The 16176-nt window shown below is 40.6% G+C and overlaps 6 protein-coding genes and 1 long non-coding RNA gene across 10 annotated transcripts in view; 3 read left to right on the top strand and 4 right to left on the bottom strand.

Annotated features, from left to right (window-relative positions):
• Window positions 1-6115, top strand: part of sxph (saxiphilin) — a gene marked incomplete in the record, with an annotated part of 12030 nt that extends 5915 nt beyond the window's left edge. The window contains 8 exon segments of one of the 2 annotated variants that reach the window (XR_001310061.1): window positions 534-581; window positions 689-871; window positions 1031-1178; window positions 3470-3552; window positions 3629-3813; window positions 3994-4180; window positions 4265-4371; window positions 5967-6115. Coding sequence is in view for 1 of the 2 variants with exons in the window: in XM_014006230.1 (XP_013861684.1) it covers window positions 534-581; window positions 689-871; window positions 1031-1178; window positions 3470-3552; window positions 3629-3813; window positions 3994-4180; window positions 4265-4308 (878 nt within the window). 2 annotated transcript variants of the gene reach the window in all.
• Window positions 5710-8132, bottom strand: LOC106516115 (uncharacterized). The gene is made up of 4 exons (XR_001310062.1): window positions 7697-8132; window positions 6649-6769; window positions 6206-6414; window positions 5710-6085 (listed from the first exon to the last, which is right to left on the bottom strand). It is a non-coding gene; the product is annotated as an uncharacterized LOC106516115 (long non-coding RNA).
• Window positions 8133-8401: 269 nt separating this feature from the next.
• Window positions 8402-10171, top strand: sirt4 (sirtuin 4). Of its 2 annotated transcripts, none has more exons than XM_014006270.1 (4): window positions 8402-8551; window positions 8678-9165; window positions 9508-9802; window positions 9896-10171. In XM_014006270.1, the coding sequence occupies exons 2-4, from the start codon at window positions 8693-8695 to the stop codon at window positions 10046-10048; spliced, it is 921 nt and encodes a 306-aa protein (XP_013861724.1). In that variant the 5' UTR covers window positions 8402-8551; window positions 8678-8692; the 3' UTR covers window positions 10049-10171. The 2 variants fall into 2 exon arrangements, with proteins under 2 accessions (XP_013861724.1, XP_013861723.1); XM_014006269.1 differs by having other exon boundaries at window positions 8403-8615; window positions 8693-9165.
• A 494-nt stretch (window positions 10172-10665) lies between these two features.
• cunh1orf74 (chromosome unknown C1orf74 homolog) lies at window positions 10666-11683 on the bottom strand. The gene has a single exon (XM_014006275.1). It carries the CDS (start codon window positions 11490-11492, stop codon window positions 10701-10703), a length of 792 nt encoding a protein of 263 aa, XP_013861729.1. The 5' UTR covers window positions 11493-11683; the 3' UTR covers window positions 10666-10700.
• On the bottom strand, window positions 11560-12727 carry tomm6 (translocase of outer mitochondrial membrane 6 homolog (yeast)). Its single transcript, XM_014006306.1, has 3 exons — window positions 12580-12727; window positions 11829-11961; window positions 11560-11696 (listed from the first exon to the last, which is right to left on the bottom strand). The coding sequence occupies exons 1-2, from the start codon at window positions 12675-12677 to the stop codon at window positions 11865-11867; spliced, it is 195 nt and encodes a 64-aa protein (XP_013861760.1). The 5' UTR covers window positions 12678-12727; the 3' UTR covers window positions 11560-11696; window positions 11829-11864.
• Window positions 12728-12757: 30 nt separating this feature from the next.
• On the top strand, window positions 12758-13665 carry uqcc2 (ubiquinol-cytochrome c reductase complex assembly factor 2). Its single transcript, XM_014006301.1, has 4 exons — window positions 12758-12986; window positions 13162-13236; window positions 13340-13406; window positions 13499-13665. The coding sequence occupies exons 1-4, from the start codon at window positions 12849-12851 to the stop codon at window positions 13609-13611; spliced, it is 393 nt and encodes a 130-aa protein (XP_013861755.1). The 5' UTR covers window positions 12758-12848; the 3' UTR covers window positions 13612-13665.
• A 236-nt stretch (window positions 13666-13901) lies between these two features.
• The window catches only part of tspo (translocator protein), an 11245-nt gene continuing 8970 nt past the window's right edge, over window positions 13902-16176 (bottom strand). Inside the window, exons 1-4 of one of the 2 annotated variants that reach the window (XM_014006294.1) lie at window positions 15830-16176; window positions 14734-14909; window positions 14522-14660; window positions 13902-14442 (exon numbers count right to left, since the gene is read on the bottom strand). In XM_014006294.1, the coding sequence (XP_013861748.1) occupies window positions 14269-14442; window positions 14522-14660; window positions 14734-14906 (486 nt within the window). In that variant the 5' untranslated portion in view covers window positions 14907-14909; window positions 15830-16176 and the 3' untranslated portion in view covers window positions 13902-14268. The remainder of the gene's footprint in view (window positions 14443-14521; window positions 14661-14733; window positions 14910-15829) is intronic. The other variant, XM_014006295.1, reaches the window with a different exon arrangement.

Below are 16176 nucleotides of genomic sequence, written 5' to 3'. Positions count from 1 at the left end.
CCTGTAACTGAAAATATGGATGGAGGACCTCAGTTTAGCTTGTTAGTTTGTTGCGCTAATACCGAGCTAATACATACAGTATAAGGCACTAGCTCAAAGACAAGGTTAAGCTGAGGTTCTTCTTCCATGAAGCAGCTCTGTTGTCCTCCATCCATATTTTCAGTTACAGGCTGAGTCATTTCTACCTYCTCCTCTCTGTCAACGCTCTCTGGTTTCATTTAAAAGAGTCGATGGTCAGATATTGTCCAAGATTATCCTTCAGGATGGATATAGCTCGCTCACACCGAGGACCTATCCACGTCATCATTTACCCAGAATGCTTTGCGTGTAAATAAAATGGCCCCTTCCATGTAATATATTTTTAAACTATTAGTTTAAAAATTATAGAAACTAAACATCCTACAGTATTTTTACAGTCTTTATTTTACAGTTAAAATAAATGTTTATCAAATAAAGTCTAATGTTACAACTAATCATGGATCCCTTTAGAACTTTGTTTTGAGCTGTCTCATTAACTTGTGGTTTTCCATCAGGAAGAACGTGCGTTTTTGCCGAAGGATCAGCTCATCCAGAGACAGACGGTGAGGTGAAGACGAACAGCAGTAACGTGTTGAAGTGACGGTGTTTGTTGCTGCTGTTGTCTTTACGTGGAACACCCCCCCCACCCTCGATGTTTGTCTCCTCCCAGTCTTCCCCTCGGTCGTGGGTGTAGCGGTAGCGAAGCGCTCCAGCAGGAACGTGTTCCTGGGGAATCTGAGAGGCCGGCGCTCGTGTCACGGCCACATGTACAGCCCTGCAGGCTGGCTGCTGCCGTACAGACACTCCCTGAGCCTGGAGCACAACGTCAGCACCCCCTGTGATCCAAACCAAGGTACGGACTCTAAAATGTCACAGTTTGTTCAACTCAGCTGGGTTCTGAAACGTTTAATTTTTGCAGCTCATCCTGGTGATTTGTTGTCATTTCACCTTTTATCTTTTATATCAAACCTCAGTGAACTGCAGTCTGTGACACTGTTTTGGTTTTTGCTAGTGTACAATGAAGTGTTTTGGAAAGGCTGTCTTCCTGGCTCTACGGGGAATCTGTGCAAGGTGTGCATGGGAGGAACGGGGGAGGCTGCAACCAAACGCTGCACGGACAACCACAATGAGCGTTACTATGGCAACATGGGCGCCTTAAGGTAAGGGTCTTTTTGTTCACCTGTTGGTTAAAGAGATGCCTCAACAAAGAAAAGATGTAATCTGTGCTGGCAAAATGATTGAACACAGAATCCAGTAAAAATGCTGCTTTTTGTCATAATTGAGATTTGAGTAAAAGCCTATAATGACACCATCTACTGATTGGGCGGTTCTAGGGGCGGGGCCACAGGGGCATTGGCCCCCTGAAGTGCCCCTGTCCTGTCACTGATCTGTCCTTAACCTGGGAGTGATGATGGTGGATGCAGTTCCAGGTTCAAACACTAGAGGCTCTAATGAGTCAAATAGTAAAGTCCAGAATGAATCAAGCTGACAGAAGTCTTCTCTTCTTAAGAAAATTTGAACAATCCTGTAACAAAAAAGGCTTTCATCTGACAAATGATGGTTGGATTTTTTCACACGTTATGTGTTTGAGAGTATTCTATCTATGTATGAAAAACTGGGAATTGACTGAGAATTTACTGTACACGCCTTTTTTGGTACCACTTTACAATAAGGTTCCCCTTATAGAAGGCTTATTAAGGCTTATTATTAGAAGGCTTAGTTTATAGATAGGTTACTAATTCATCTGTAAAGTTTACACTTTATAAATCATTAATAAGTGTTTATTATGTAACAATTAAGGACGATAAAGATGAAACTGTCCAGTTTCTTACCAAATAATGAGACAAATCTGTTCACCTACGTATTAAATCTAAAGTTGCTTATTAAACATTTCAGACTGGGTTACTACATTTTAAGCATAATAACGATAAGAAACACGTATTTTAACATATTAATATTGTACTGTATATGACTGCATTWTAACTATTCAGAACTGTCAAAAGCAGGCTTATCATAAAATGTAATACAGTACACTATTTATTAATGACAAATAAACATTTATAAATGCCAAAAGTTAGTCTTTAATGTGAAAAATCATTTTTGAAATTTAGTGTTGATAATCATTATTTGAAATTATTGTTCAAACCTGTAACTACTATCAACAATGATGATGTATCAAAAAACTAAAAAAAGTCATGTTAACATACCAAATAATCCAACCCAATCTAAAATAGTGTACAGTTTTATACTGTACAATTGGGATCCCTTTAATATTTGTGGATATTTATAATGCAGTACATTATTATATGTTAAAATATGCATTTCCTAATCATTATTGTGCTTACAAGGTAGTAAACTAGTCTGAAATGTTTAATATACAAACAGATTTGGCTCAGTGTTTGGAAAGAAACCAGACAGTTTAGTCTCTTTTTTACCTTAATTAACGCATAATAAACACTTTTTAAATAATATATAAAGTGTTTACAGATGAATTAATAACCTATCTATAAAATATTTAAAATCCATCTATAAGGGGAGCCTATTGTAAAGTGGTACCCTATAAAAAAATACATTACATTACAAGTGTTTGAACATGTACGACTGGTGAAATGTAAACACCTTACCAAAACTGGGGATTTGTGTGAAAGGATGCTGAACAAAGACTTGGCCCCTCTATGAATATTGTGATCCCTTGATGGCACCTTACTCAGAAAAATCCTACATCCACCACTGACTGAYGATGCTATATTATTCCTATCTACCTTTTTTAATCAAAGTTTTCTTAACAGGAATGTCTTCAGAAAGAAGCCTTTGTCTTATAACCCTTATTTCTTTTGTACTTGACCATTTTTATTTGCCACTCTCTGGTCATTGTGAAGCTTTGTGATTACTKTTTTTATATTAATGGCTGCAATTCTCGATGACATCCCTCAAACTCTATAAGAAATCAAGTTTTCAAACTGGCACTCTCATAAATAAAACTAGCTTATTGTTATTCAGGTGGGAAATAGCCAAATTTCAATCAACTAAACTTAAAAAAGTAAGGACTTTTGTGTTTGGTACATTTTTTTCTTTGTTGTAACAATGCTTCTTGGCAACAAATCTTATACACTTAGGAAGACTGTTAGTTTCCCTTTTAAATTGTGCCACATTTGTAAGGAACGTGTATTTGGGGGATGAGCTGTAGAGCTTAGTATGTGGGTTACGCTCATGAAAAATTAGCTAGATCTTCTATCAAACTGCATTGTTACAACAAAGAAAAAATCTAGCAAAAACACATTTCCTTGTTTTTTTTTCTTTGTGAATATATAATTTTGAAGCTTTTAAAATGGAGAATTATGTGACTTATTTTGCCAGCAAAAGTCTCATATTTTTGATTTTATGATGTTTGCAGGGAATAAACTGAGCATTTTAATCCTCTATTCTTTTTACTCCTATTTTCACTATTCAGATGTCTGGTTGGAGATCCAAGTGGGAAAAGCTACGGTGACGTGGCTTTCCTGGAGCAGCACAACCTCCACACCAACATCCTCAGTGAGGAAATGCATATGACACAGTAGTGGCACATCTGTCGAGTCGCCGGTGGTCATTTCGTGTTGTTTCCGCTCAGGTTTGAATTCCACCGGGTGGGCAGAGGGCTGGACGTCGTCTGATTTTGAGCTGCTATGCTCAGACGGGCGTCGTGCTGCCCTGTCAGAGTGGGAGAGTTGTAACCTGGGAKCCATACCACCAAACACAGTCATGACCCGGCCGGTGCTCGCTGCACGAGTGTACGACTTCCTCATGAAATCACAGGTCAGCTATGTTTGAATGAAGATTTGTGTTCATTTAAATCCTGCTGAGATCAACAATTCATTAGCTCCTACTTGAAAAAGCTTCTGCTCGATGTTGTATAGTTTGTTTACCCTTTTATTAGCTTTTATTGTATTTGTTTATTTATTGAAATTAAATGTGACTATTTAAAACTTGGCACAGGAAACGCTGGCAGCCAACCCAAACACAGAGTTCAAGCTCTTCGAGTCTCATCAGTACGGAGAAAGTGATCTGCTGTTTAAAGATGCATCACGGTGTTTTGTTCACACGAGCCACATGGACTACCACTCCATCCTGGGAGAGCAGTTTCACGCTCATCTGGAAACCGTCTTCAACTGCACATTCTCTGGTACGACCACAATCGGGACGCACCACACGATTGTTGTGCACGTTGGGTTTCTAATTTCTATTTGTTCATTTTCCCTCACGACAGATATCTTGGAGTTTTGTAACAAAGACGTGTGCAGTATATTCTAAAGAGGACGGAAAATACTCAAGTTCCCTCAGCGCTTCTCGGATCAGTTAGCTCATCATCCACACGTACGTTTCTATGGCTGAAGACTAACGACCTTCACTGTTATGAAAATCCAAACTGAATGAAGCCGTGTTTTCTGTTTTCATCCAACATGTATAACCTTTGTGTCCTGCAAAAGTACAAAATAATATAAAGTAAATAATTAAAAACTTTAAAAGAATGAAATAAGTCATATGCTTTTGTTTATGAAAATCCTGTTTAAAATTGTTACACATTTAATGAGAAAACAGAGGAAAAGGGTTTTTTTTACACATTTTACTAGTTTTTTTTTTACCACCTTTTTAAAATTATATCGCAGTGTTGTGTACGTAGGGTGTGAACACTTTTTAAATATTTCCATATCCAGTGTTACAGTAAGAGTTGTACACGGGTGGGGCCAGGGGTGGCCATGGCCACCACAGACAAATCTTTGTTCACCCCATTGGCCACCCTGCTGTACACACCCACAGTGGAACAAATTTTGGGGTGTAATAATCCTCCTGAACAGTTGGTGGCAGTGTTTAACACTTTGAAACATCAAGACAAGGAAGTGATGGTTTTCTTTAAATACAGAACATATGCCTATGTAATCTGACTTATGGTGTCAACTTTTGGATTTATGGTGACAAATGTATTTTTTTGTCACCATAACACTATTGTTTTATGTCATGAAGGCTGCATGATGCTCTGTCCCTTTTAGTTAWATAGGCCTATCACTAAATCAGAAAAAAATTAAACACCCCTCTAAATTCACTGTTGGTGGTTATCAATATTGCACATGTTCATTGGGTAAATTTATTAATATTAGTTTTAAACATACAGTTGAGGGTCATTATTTGGCACAATGGCCTGTTACAATTAAAAATAAATCAACAATATAAAAGTAAAAGGCACCCTTAAAGTCATTGGATGTGATAAACTGTATCACATCAATTAACCTTATCTCAGCTGTAGCAGTGAGTTTAAAAGCAGGATGATAGAACTAGACTAATGAAGAATCYGTCTCTGAAATAATTATAAATCAAGTGTGTAGATAAGTGTGTGTTTTGTGAAAGAGTAGTTGAGGATTTGGATCATCTGTTTTCCATGTTAAATTGTACAATCTTTTTGGAGAGATCTTCACCAGTTTATTTGTGGTCATATATGATTAACAGATATAACCATCCAAGATGTTAAATTAGGTGTTTTTATCAATGACCATAACATATGGTATAGGGCGACCTGTTGTACATTTTTTCATTCTTTCTCAATTTTTATGGATATAAATCAATAATTGTCTAGCATAATAGTACTATAAAATGCAACAAAATGAATTAAATGCCTATTCTTGATATGAAGCAATAGGAAATAAAAATTTTATCACATTTTTTTAAAATATAATTTTTATTACACAAACTAATAATTATTTCATTCAGTCGTTATAGGTTTATGGCCTATGGAGGCTTCATCAGTTAGTGTTGGGGATTTCTTGGACGCAGGATCAGAGTAGTTCTCCTCTCGTGTGTCGTCCTGCGGGTTCGTCTCGAGTTTCCTGACCGCCAAGGACAGTACATCGGCTTCAGACTGCCTCTGATTGGTTGAAACGTGAGACAAACTTACTGATCACCTCTTCCATTTCTAGATGATCATACTCAGCAGCCAGGACTGGAGGGACTTGTATTTGGAGCAGCTCTACACGATATGGTTCCGGTTCTTGAAAGACTGATCCCATAATCAGACACACCAAGTCATCAACATAACCTGTGTATAATTAAACAGTCAGTTCACTCATTTCGTACATACTTTGTGTCATTTCTAAAAATATATATTTTTCATAAAAAGTGGCCAAGTTCTAAAATAAATATATTTATATACCCTTACCAAATGTTGCATGCCGATGTGGATTAGTCAGTGACAGGTGCATCAGCATCATAGGTGGGGTCCAGCTCTTCAGGAATCAACACTGAGCTCGTGCCCTCCCAGACCAGGTGTCTTTATAGGAGTAGACATGACGACTGTGTGATGTGCAGAGAAGGGAATTTTTGGCACGCCAACTCCAACTTCTTTGGTTGACACAGTAGCGTTGACATCTTGTCAGATACAGAAAATGTCAAAAACGCACCCGTAACGGAAAAGAAGCGGACTAAAATATAGCTGTTCATTTAAAAAGGTATGATGAAAAACACTAATGGGTGTCTGACATTTGTGCACAGTATGTTGAGCTGAGTTTAAATGTTTATATATGTGTTGATTATTATTATATCAAAGTAATTTTAAGAGTAAAATACAATTATATTTAGTCAAATAAAGTCCAAGCTACACACCTTTGGATCTGAAGTTGGGCTGAAGAGTTCGCAGAGATAGTTGTGTAGCCACAGTTCGTTGTTGTTGTTGTTGTTCATTTTCGGTTTGGCAAGCGACGTCTCTTCTTGTAGATGTTACAGCCTGTAAGATAACAGACAGAAATAAAAATGCTGTTATGCTTAATGAAAGATGTTATATAACAGAACAATTATATCTAAATTGTAATAAATCATAATTATATCACAGCCGGACTAAAGTTTGTGACCATATATTTCAGCCAAGACAACATGTCAACACAACCTAGCAGTGATTCCTAATTGTTTTGAGTTTAGCCCCACTGTACTGGCAGATGAGACACTGAGGCAGCGAACAGCCGGGTACTTTGTCACGTGACCATGTTGTAGATGGAGGCTGACATGTTGGTTTGGGGGAAACTAGAATGAGTTCCTCTACGTGGAAAATAGGAAAAATGGTGAAAAGTTGCTGTAGGACTGCACTTCTCACGTAAAAAAGCACATCCTGAGAAAAAATATTTTTTCTCTGACTGTAAGAGTGGGAGGAGAGACATAAGACACGTGTTGTCGTTCTGCCTCTGCAGACCTCCGTGCTTCTTGTTTAAAAAGAATTGCCTCATTGTTTTGAGTTAAAACACACTAAAATTGGCTAAAATGAAGAGTTAACACTMAAAGCTACACACTCACTATAAAATCCAAACCTGTCAAAGTCACAGATCAAATTAATAAAGTCCTGCTCTCACCGCTCTTCATTGCCGCCYATCTCCATTCAAATTTGGCCTATTTTTATTTACTTCTTCCTGTAGATTTTTTACTGCTTGTCAGATAACTTTGAGCCTCAGTCAAAAAAGAGGTGTGGAKGTTTATATTTTTTTCGGTTTCTCATTTAACACAAACTATTGATAAACAATAGCCTGCGCTAAACCGTGATCAAGCCGTGAACACAAACTCTCCGTTAGCACAAGGCTAAAGCTAAACAATAGAGGTACGTGAGAAAACGTGTTCATACAGAATGGTAATAAATAATTAAAAAGACATCACAGTCTGTACTTACATTAACGTCATCTGCAGAACGTTGTCGAATAGATGGAACAGAACCTTCCTTCAGCAGAAGTTTTTGTGCAAATCGGGTCAAGTACTGCTGTAAGTTTTGAAAGGACTCTGTTGTGAAATGAGCTGCGCAAACTCTAACTTTCTTCGGTAATGTCGCAGGGACACTGCCATTATAAATAAAAGAAAGMCACGCATCTCTGTTCTCTGAGACTGGAAGAGTATACATCGACACATGTGGTGTAATGCAGCCAACAACGCAACATCTCACTTTATTATGAACCATTGTGCTGTGGTAAATTCAGAAAAACAGAGAGACAGCAGGGGCAACAACCTTGACCAAGTAGGGGTGTCTGCGGAATCGAAGTGGGCGTGTCACAAGACTAGGCGTGTCAAAAGCATAAACACTGTGGGCTACAAGGCCTACATGACGGTATCCTAAGAGCCTGCTTGATCTCAGCCTGACCCTGACCCCAACATTAACCAGGAGAAATGTGACCCAAGTATGGTTCTCCAGAAAAAGTGGTGCCGTACAGTAACGCCCCTTTTGTTCTTGTCCAATCAGATGGTGCCATACGGTATCGCCCCTTTTTTGCCTGTCCAGTCAGGTGTGTCCCTTTAACAAAGTCCGTCAAATCACGTGTGTTGCTTTAGAATCGCCTTTCCTTGTGACACGCCACTTATCTACAGAGACCCCGATATGTGACTTGATATGTCACAACGAAAGGCGATCGGATATATCGGTCTTTTATACTGAAGTGGGTGGAGCCTCAACTCCCAGATTGCAGCGTGGCAGTGTTTGGTGTTGCATTGAAATAAGTACTTCCTGTTAGGCTAACAACGTTTCCGCGTTTTATCGGTATGTGAGCGCTTCGTTGCTTTTAACACAAAAAACGGTTGAAACGTACAACTTCAGCCTTGCAGTGAGTTGACATTTTAATTTCCTTGTCTAATGTAAATTTTGTGTCCGTTTTTAATAACATAGTTTGTCCTGCTGCAGATGAGACTGCCGTGGCGGGCAGTTCCTCCAACTAGGACAGCCTCCTCGGTCCCTGCGGGGAAACCGAACTTCGTCCCCGCCTGCAGCTCCACGGACGCCCCCTCCCTGGAGCTGCTGCGGGACTTCGTGGCCCGAGCCCGGCGAATGTTCGTCATCACCGGAGCGGGTCTCTCCACCGAGTCGGGCATCCCGGACTACCGCTCGGAAGGGGTCGGGCTCTACGCACGCACGGACAGGCGACCCATGCAGCACGCGGAGTTCACCCGCAGCGACAAGTCCCGCCAGCGGTACTGGGCCAGGAACTTTGTCGGGTGGCCGCAGTTCTCCTCCCACCAGCCGAACCGGGGGCACAGGGTGCTACGGAGCTGGGAGGACGGGGAGAAGCTGCACTGGCTGCTCACTCAGAATGTGGATTCTCTGCATTCAAAAGCAGGACAGAAGCGGCTCACGGAGCTCCACGGCTGCTCCCACAGGTGACATCACTCTCAACTACTACCACAGCAAATATTGGCTCAAAATATGCTCAGCTGACTGAGCTGTAAGATAATCAGTTGTGCTTGCATCCAGTGGTTATTTCCTGAAATTTTCATTACAATCCATCCAGCTGTTAAAAAGATATTTTGCTAACAGACAGGGTTGACTGCAAACACTGGCAGAAATTTAAACAAAGATCTTGTGCTCACAATGTGTGGTGAGGATCAGTCTCAGCTACTACCACACAAAATATTTTAGAATCTGTTAATTTGGCTTATTTTATTATTATAAACCACTGAAGTTGTGATTTTTTTATTAAAATATGTATTTTTGTTTTGCAGAGTGGTGTGCCTGGGTTGTGGCGACATCACAGCGAGGGAGGACCTACAGAAACGATTCATCTCTCTAAACCCGGCGTGGAGAGTTCAGGCGGGCGCCGTGGCTCCGGACGGCGACGTCCTCCTAGAAGAGGAGCAGGTCCTCGGCTTCAGAGTCGCCCCSTGCGAGCGCTGTGGTGGGATACTGAAGCCAGACGTTACGTTTTTCGGCGACACCGTCAACAGAGCGACGGTCCAGTTCGTCCACGACCGACTGGCAGAGTCAGACTCCGTGCTGGTTGTAGGATCGTCCTTACAGGTAGACGACAAACAGCCGTCACTGGATTGTAACGCTTTTTTTATTTTTAGTCTGGATCTTGGCATTTAAGGTGAGCTTCTGCCTGTCCACCAGGTGTACTCGGGATATAGGTTTTTACTGGCGGCGAGCGACAGAAAGATGCCAGTGGCCATTCTGAACATCGGACCCACCAGAGCAGACCACCTGGCTGAGCTGAAAGTGAGCGGCCGCTGTGGTGACGTGCTGTCAGAACTTCAGCCTCTCTGACACTGCGATGAAACCTCCAGGTGCACTGGAGGATGTTTTCAGCAGGGCTTCTCAAGCCATTTGGTCTGGGGACCCCTTATAAGGGCAAAAAAACTTTCCAGGGACCCCCTCATAAACCCCATACCGTTTTAAAATATAATATATTGTCATTTCAACCCCTAAATGCCATGGGAATATATATATATATTTATTAATTTTATTATGTGTTTTATTAGTTCATTGTTCTCCATGCATTTTTAAAAATAAAAACCAAATTATCATTTTAGTAAAAAAATTTTGAGGGTCCCCAAGATACCTTTTGCGGACCGCAGTTTGAGAACCTCTGGTTTTCAGGATTAACTGATTGTAATTTTACACCAGCATATTGATGCTGCTTTTAATCAAACGGGTTATTTACAAGAAACTGTTTTAAATGTCAAACTGACATTTTTTAGAAAACACTAAACTTTATATACGAAGTGCTTTAACTGGTATCAGTTCAAATGATCACATTGCATTTATTTTCCTGTATTATATTTTAAAAGTAAGGTCAAATAAAACTAGCCAAGTTCTGAGGGGCTGGTTGTGTTTTCTCATGCGATCACTAGATTTGATTCAGACAAAATCATCCAACATCATTTTCCTTTTAAAAGACTTTTTTTTTTAATTTGCATCACAAAGTGACAGAGGGTAGAGTGACTGTGGACTGACTGATGCTGAGATCCTTCAGGACGGTTTGCTGCTCAAATCTCTCCAGCAGACGAAGCCTCCAGTTCTCCAGCTCGGACCGCGTCTCCTCCTGCAGAGCAGCGGGGATGCTGAAGGAATACAGACGAGCTCTGTGACCGGCGCCGCCCACCCGCCACGTGGCTGAGGCCGTGATCACCGTCAGGGGAGTCATGGACAGGCAGTTTTCGAAGCTCTCCGTTTGATCGAACCAGTAGGCGACGGGGAAACCCAGCAAAAAGCCAAAAACCGTGCACAGGTTCCACTCCTCACATTCCTCGTCAATACGGAGGGATTCCTCTCCCTCTTGGAGTTGCTGAAATCGTTCCAGAAGCAGCAGCAAGCCCTCCATCGTGCTCTTCAGCTCTACCCTCTGAGCGTTGGTGACGGCAGCTTCGTCCAGCGTGTGGCGAACATCGACGACAGCCACGCCGTGGCCGTGAAGCGCCTGCTCTAGATGTGACCCGACCGCGGCCGCGTTGACGACGACGCTGTTTCCGTTCAGGTTCAGCAGGAGGAGGGATTCAGAGGCGAGCTGGAGAGACTGCAAGGAGCTCAGGTACCGCTGGACCTGCGCCGCGCTGGCGCTGTTGCTGTCGTAAAGAAGAGCGGGTTTCAAGCCCACGTTAACGGCGGAGACCTGAGCAGCAAGATCCAGACTCTGAGAAACTGAGAGAGACTTTCTACCTACAGTCAGACAAGTGCGAGCTGAAGCAACAAAGAGCTCCTGAACCGACATGGCTGCAAAAACTGAACGGGGTGGACTAAAAGTAATGTCAATGGGACTCAAAAACCACAATAATAAAGACGTTTCTATGTAATAATTTTCAGATAAAATAAAAACAAAATAACTTCTGTAAATCAGATGGGTCTTTTCTTCAATGATAAACAGTCAGAAACATTTGAGTATTCGTCCCTTATTTCTTCTGTGTTGGTCCAAGACCTGAAAGGATGGAAAAACACATCATCAGACACAAATAAGCAAACAATTTGCCTTGACACATCAGCTGTAGGTCATATCTGAGCTGCCTGGTCACCACTGATTTTTATGAAGTTCCTGTTTAGGTCATCTCACCTTCATCCTGGTTTTGTTTTCAATGCGGGGCCCACTTTATGTCACCGGCTGAGGAGACATCAAGTCAAAATCGGAGAGATTTCTTGCTACCCAAACACCAGCAGCGAACAAACCTAAGTTCACCAGGAGATTCCTAAAGAAAGAAAACAAATACAGAGATTTTACATTATTCTTATAGGAAGAAACTAACCTGGTTGGTACAGCCACATCGACACACCACCTAACAACTCCTCTCGTAAGCACATATATTTACCAGAGAGGTTATAGTTTGGCTAAGTATCCTGAGAGTGAAGAAAATGAGCTAAAATATTATACTTTTTAAAAATAAAGTCTGCAGTCTAAAGCTAAGACTTTTGGTTTATTGTACTCTGTGTTCTATATTAAAACTTACTTTTTCCAATCATCCATCATTGTGTATTTTTACACAACAGATAATCTTTATCATCTGACAGATATTTTGAGTTTTTCAAGCACATTTTTAAGAGATATATTTTTAGTGAAGCCTTGTAGTTTTTTCTGACTAAAATAAATGGTTTCGTAAGCCATTGCAAATATTAAATTGTGTTATTTTAGCGTGTAAAGTAATTTACAATAKAAATTATTGTGTGGGATTACTTCATGTTTCGGCTTCCTAATGAAATTCAGTGTGACAGCCAGCAAGGGCAAATCCGAGCGGTGTGCTGATGCTAGCTAGCTAGATGCTAACCCTGACGTAAACGCAATGAATAAATAAAAGTAACATTTATTTTACCTTCTGAAGTCATTTTTGTCTGCTGCAAACCGACAGGCAGAGCTGATCCACTCCATCGCCCTGGAAGAAGAGCCTTTTTTCACGTTTGAGCCGCTCATCGTGCTAAAGTCACAAGGAGCTAAACCGGAAAGAGRGAGAGGGAACAAATCACACGCGGACAGCGAGGAACGGAACGAGGGGGAAGGTTTAGATGTGACACAACAAGTACGGTGTGCGAGAAAGGTCAATCTTGTCTTTGCTCGCACGTATAAATATTACATCACTAAAAGATGTCTGCAACCAGGTATCGTCGGTTTCTGAAGCTGTGCGAGGAATGGCCCCGAGACGAGACCAAGAAAGGCCGTGATTTGGGAATGTTTCTGCGGCAGAGAGTCGCTGCTGCGTTCCGCGAGGGTGAAGACACGCAGGTAAGGAGGTCAAACTGTGCGGCAGCTAACCTGAGCTACTGTTGGAAAACAATCTGGTGTACTTTATTATAATTTAATGAGATTTTTTAAAAAGTCTAATCTTGGTCCAGACAAATAAAAAAACTGATTTAGTTGTTATCATTTGCTTTGTTGCAATTAATTATTTCCCCTTCAGATTGCAGATCCAGAGAAATGTGACCAGATGTATGAAAGTTTAGCCCGTATTAATGGGAATGTGTACAGACAAAGAGTGAGTCCACAAACATAAACAAGTCAGAAAGATTTGATTTTTTTTCTAATATATGCATAAAGTGGACGAAAGTTGCAGATTTTTATGTTTATTTGTGTTTCAGTTTCCTCGTGCACAAGACACAAGTTTCACAGGAATCACAAAAGAAGAGTGCCGAATGCTTTTGTCAGGTATACAACCTCAAAGTCTTTCTAACTCTAYGCCAGTTGAATGAAGTATTAAAAACGAGCTGCTGCTTATTACACCATGTTTGTGTTTACAGAAAATATGCAGCAAAGCATGGACGAAGAAAAGAAGGGTTTATGGAAAACGTTAATAAACAGATTCTCCTCCAAGTCACCAGAAGGTGTTCCAGAAAAAGCTCCTGAAAAATAACTTTCTCTCTTTTTAGTTTTGCGGGTATGGAAATAAAGCTTATCCTTGCTATAACTGTGAGTTGTATTTTTTTCTATACATATGCCTTCACAAACACTGAAGAGCTATAGTTGCATTAAAAAAAACTAAACCAGGAACCAATAAACATGTTTTTTTTAATCCAAGGTGTACTCTGGAACAAGACAAGTCCTGTTTGGGATTAGGTGTATAAAAAAAGCATGTAAAAAGATCAAAAAGTACAACTTCATCAATTAGCCTGAACTATTATCATATTGAGTGTGGCTATTAAAGACGTCTGGTCATTTATTAGAGCTAAAGTTTGGATCATTTTATTAACATTTGCATATGCAAGGAAATGAACCAGTTTATTAATAACAGAGAATTTCTTAGAGATTGGCCAAAATACAGGGAAAATGCCACTTGGTCAGGTTTTAAAATGCAGCAAACAGCCGAGGACCGTGACCTGCAGATCAAGTTGAGGCTGTTTCTGAATAACTCATTGTGTATTATCAAACAAACACACACTGGCAGGTCTATGACAACATTAACTCTGATATCAGCAGAATCGAAAAGCTCAGCTGTGACTGGATGTCAAACATTTATTGTAAAGAATCAGCATTTTTAAGAAAAGGGGAAGCACACGGACATCATTGCTCTTTATTCTTCTTTCGTCTCGGGGTTGTCTCTCCATATGCAGTAGTTGAGGGAAGTGGCGAGGCACAGCCAGGACAGATAAGGTGCCAGGAGCCAAGTGGCGGTGCGGCTGATGGGATACCAAGACACCATGGTGGCTCCAACAGTCCCCGTGAGAACAACAATCTCAATCAGGGCCTAAATGTAACAGAAAAACCTGTAAGTTTTGTATATCTCCCCACCCAATAATACCTAAGCATTCCTCTGTCACACTTACCAATTTTATCTTGTGTGCACCAAAGAAAATGGGAGTCCAGGCCCAGTTTAGTGCCAGCTGCAGCCCATACAGTCCCAGTGGAACCAGGGCATCCTCTGTGAAACCTCCGAGCTCCTTCCAGATCAGGTAGGAACCGTACCTGAACGAMAAGGAAAACCTCAGCCGAGGAGGGAGCGTCATGTGGCCGAGACCCAAGCCAGCGCAACACCTACCCCATCCCGGTGTACAGACACGTCCACACCACAGGGAACGCTGCGTTTGGTGGACGCCACGAGGGTTTATTAATGGTCGTGTACCAGGTCTTCACCTGTCTGCGTGTAATAAAACCGCCGTAGATCCCTCCGACGTGCGGCAGGGCCGTCATCCCGATCAAAGGCAGCCACATGGTCTGAGAAACGGGTACAGGTCAGGTTACAGCTGTTTGAGCCGATAAAACTGCAACACTACTTATCCTGATTTAAATCTAAATATTTCTAGCATCACTTAATAAACAAGGAGATTCACTTGTTACAAAAAGACACACATCTTTCCCAAAAACACATCTCTCTGCCAACAGGTTGTCTAAAATGTTAAACTAAAACTTCACAATGTTTTTAACACATTATGAATGCAAAATTTTATTTGTGACTGCAAATCATTGCTTTGCATCAGAAGCTTGTAATATATAATTAGGAGTACTGTAGTATATAATGAAAAATCATGTGGCTTTACTGTAGTTTTTAAGTGACATACAAACATTTCTGCAAAAACAATATTACTGAAAGCTTCTGGATACTGTTTGGTGTAAATATGAGTTCAGCAGTGAAAATAAAAAAAAAACATTTAATGAGTAATCATATAAAAGTGTGAGTTTAATGATCAGATGTAGTTAATGGTAACCACCAGGTGTCAGCACTTATTATTGTATAATATGTCAAACAGGAAGTAGCTGGTGTAGTTCAACAACTTCATAAAAGTTAAGCTTAAAATAAATTCTCAAGGGTCAACTTGAGTCACATGATTTTTTTTTAAAAAAAGACTAACACAACCATTTGCAGCAGCTAAATCCAACCTAAAATGTCCAATATATTCAATTCCTGTACATTTTATTCTTATTTTTGGTTAAATTTAATTACTGAATGAAAATGCATGACATAAAGTTGTGCTTTTTAAAATTGTATTTATTTATGTGGGTTTATTTATTGCTATTTTTGTAAAGGAAACGTGTGCATACTAGATACAAAACAAAACAACCGCAGAGAAATGTCTAAACAGAACAAAACAAATTTCCAGTTCGGCTCATTGAGGTGAACGGAGCTCCTCACTTACCCTTTCCCAGTTGTCCGCAGCTCGTAAGTTTTTTTATATTTTTGTTTTGTCTGTTTAAGAACAGAAAGTTCCAAATACACAACTTCTCTGGCCACTGATAATAAAGTGATAATGTAACCGAACGCCTACAGCACTCTTATCAAATCGTTCAGTCCTCCGAGTCCGACACTCCCAGGCAGCAGTGCAAAACAACGTGACGTCACCGCGTACGGACCAACGATTGGAGGTTTTAGAACACAGCAGTGTGTCCAAAGGTCTGTCTGGGAAAAAAAAAATTATTGTATTGTTGCTCCCGGTTCAGTTACTTAAAAATCATCTTCGTTTGCCACCGTGACACACCCCAAAAA

This window comes from Austrofundulus limnaeus, unplaced genomic scaffold (genome assembly GCF_001266775.1).
Source record: "Austrofundulus limnaeus strain Quisiro unplaced genomic scaffold, Austrofundulus_limnaeus-1.0 Scaffold35, whole genome shotgun sequence".
Classification (NCBI taxonomy): domain Eukaryota; kingdom Metazoa; phylum Chordata; class Actinopteri; order Cyprinodontiformes; family Rivulidae; genus Austrofundulus; species Austrofundulus limnaeus.
The sequence above is the reverse complement of the archived record's forward strand: the minus strand, read 5'-3'. Positions and strand labels throughout refer to the sequence as shown.

Coding starts and splice junctions, on each gene's coding strand:
- cunh1orf74 (XM_014006275.1), bottom strand. CDS start 11,492: ATGTCGGTTCAGGAGCTCTTTGTTGCTTCAGCTCGCACTTGTCTGACT.
- uqcc2 (XM_014006301.1), top strand. CDS start 12,849: ATGTCTGCAACCAGGTATCGTCGGTTTCTGAAGCTGTGCGAGGAATGG. Junction 12,987..13,161: donor GCGAGGGTGAAGACACGCAG/GTAAGGAGGTCA, acceptor TTTCCCCTTCAG/ATTGCAGATCCAGAGAAATG. Junction 13,407..13,498: donor GTGCCGAATGCTTTTGTCAG/GTATACAACCTC, acceptor TTGTGTTTACAG/AAAATATGCAGCAAAGCATG.
- tomm6 (XM_014006306.1), bottom strand. CDS start 12,677: ATGAGCGGCTCAAACGTGAAAAAAGGCTCTTCTTCCAGGGCGATGGAG. Junction 11,962..12,579: donor GACAAAAATGACTTCAGAAG/GTAAAATAAATG, acceptor TTCTTTCTTTAG/GAATCTCCTGGTGAACTTAG.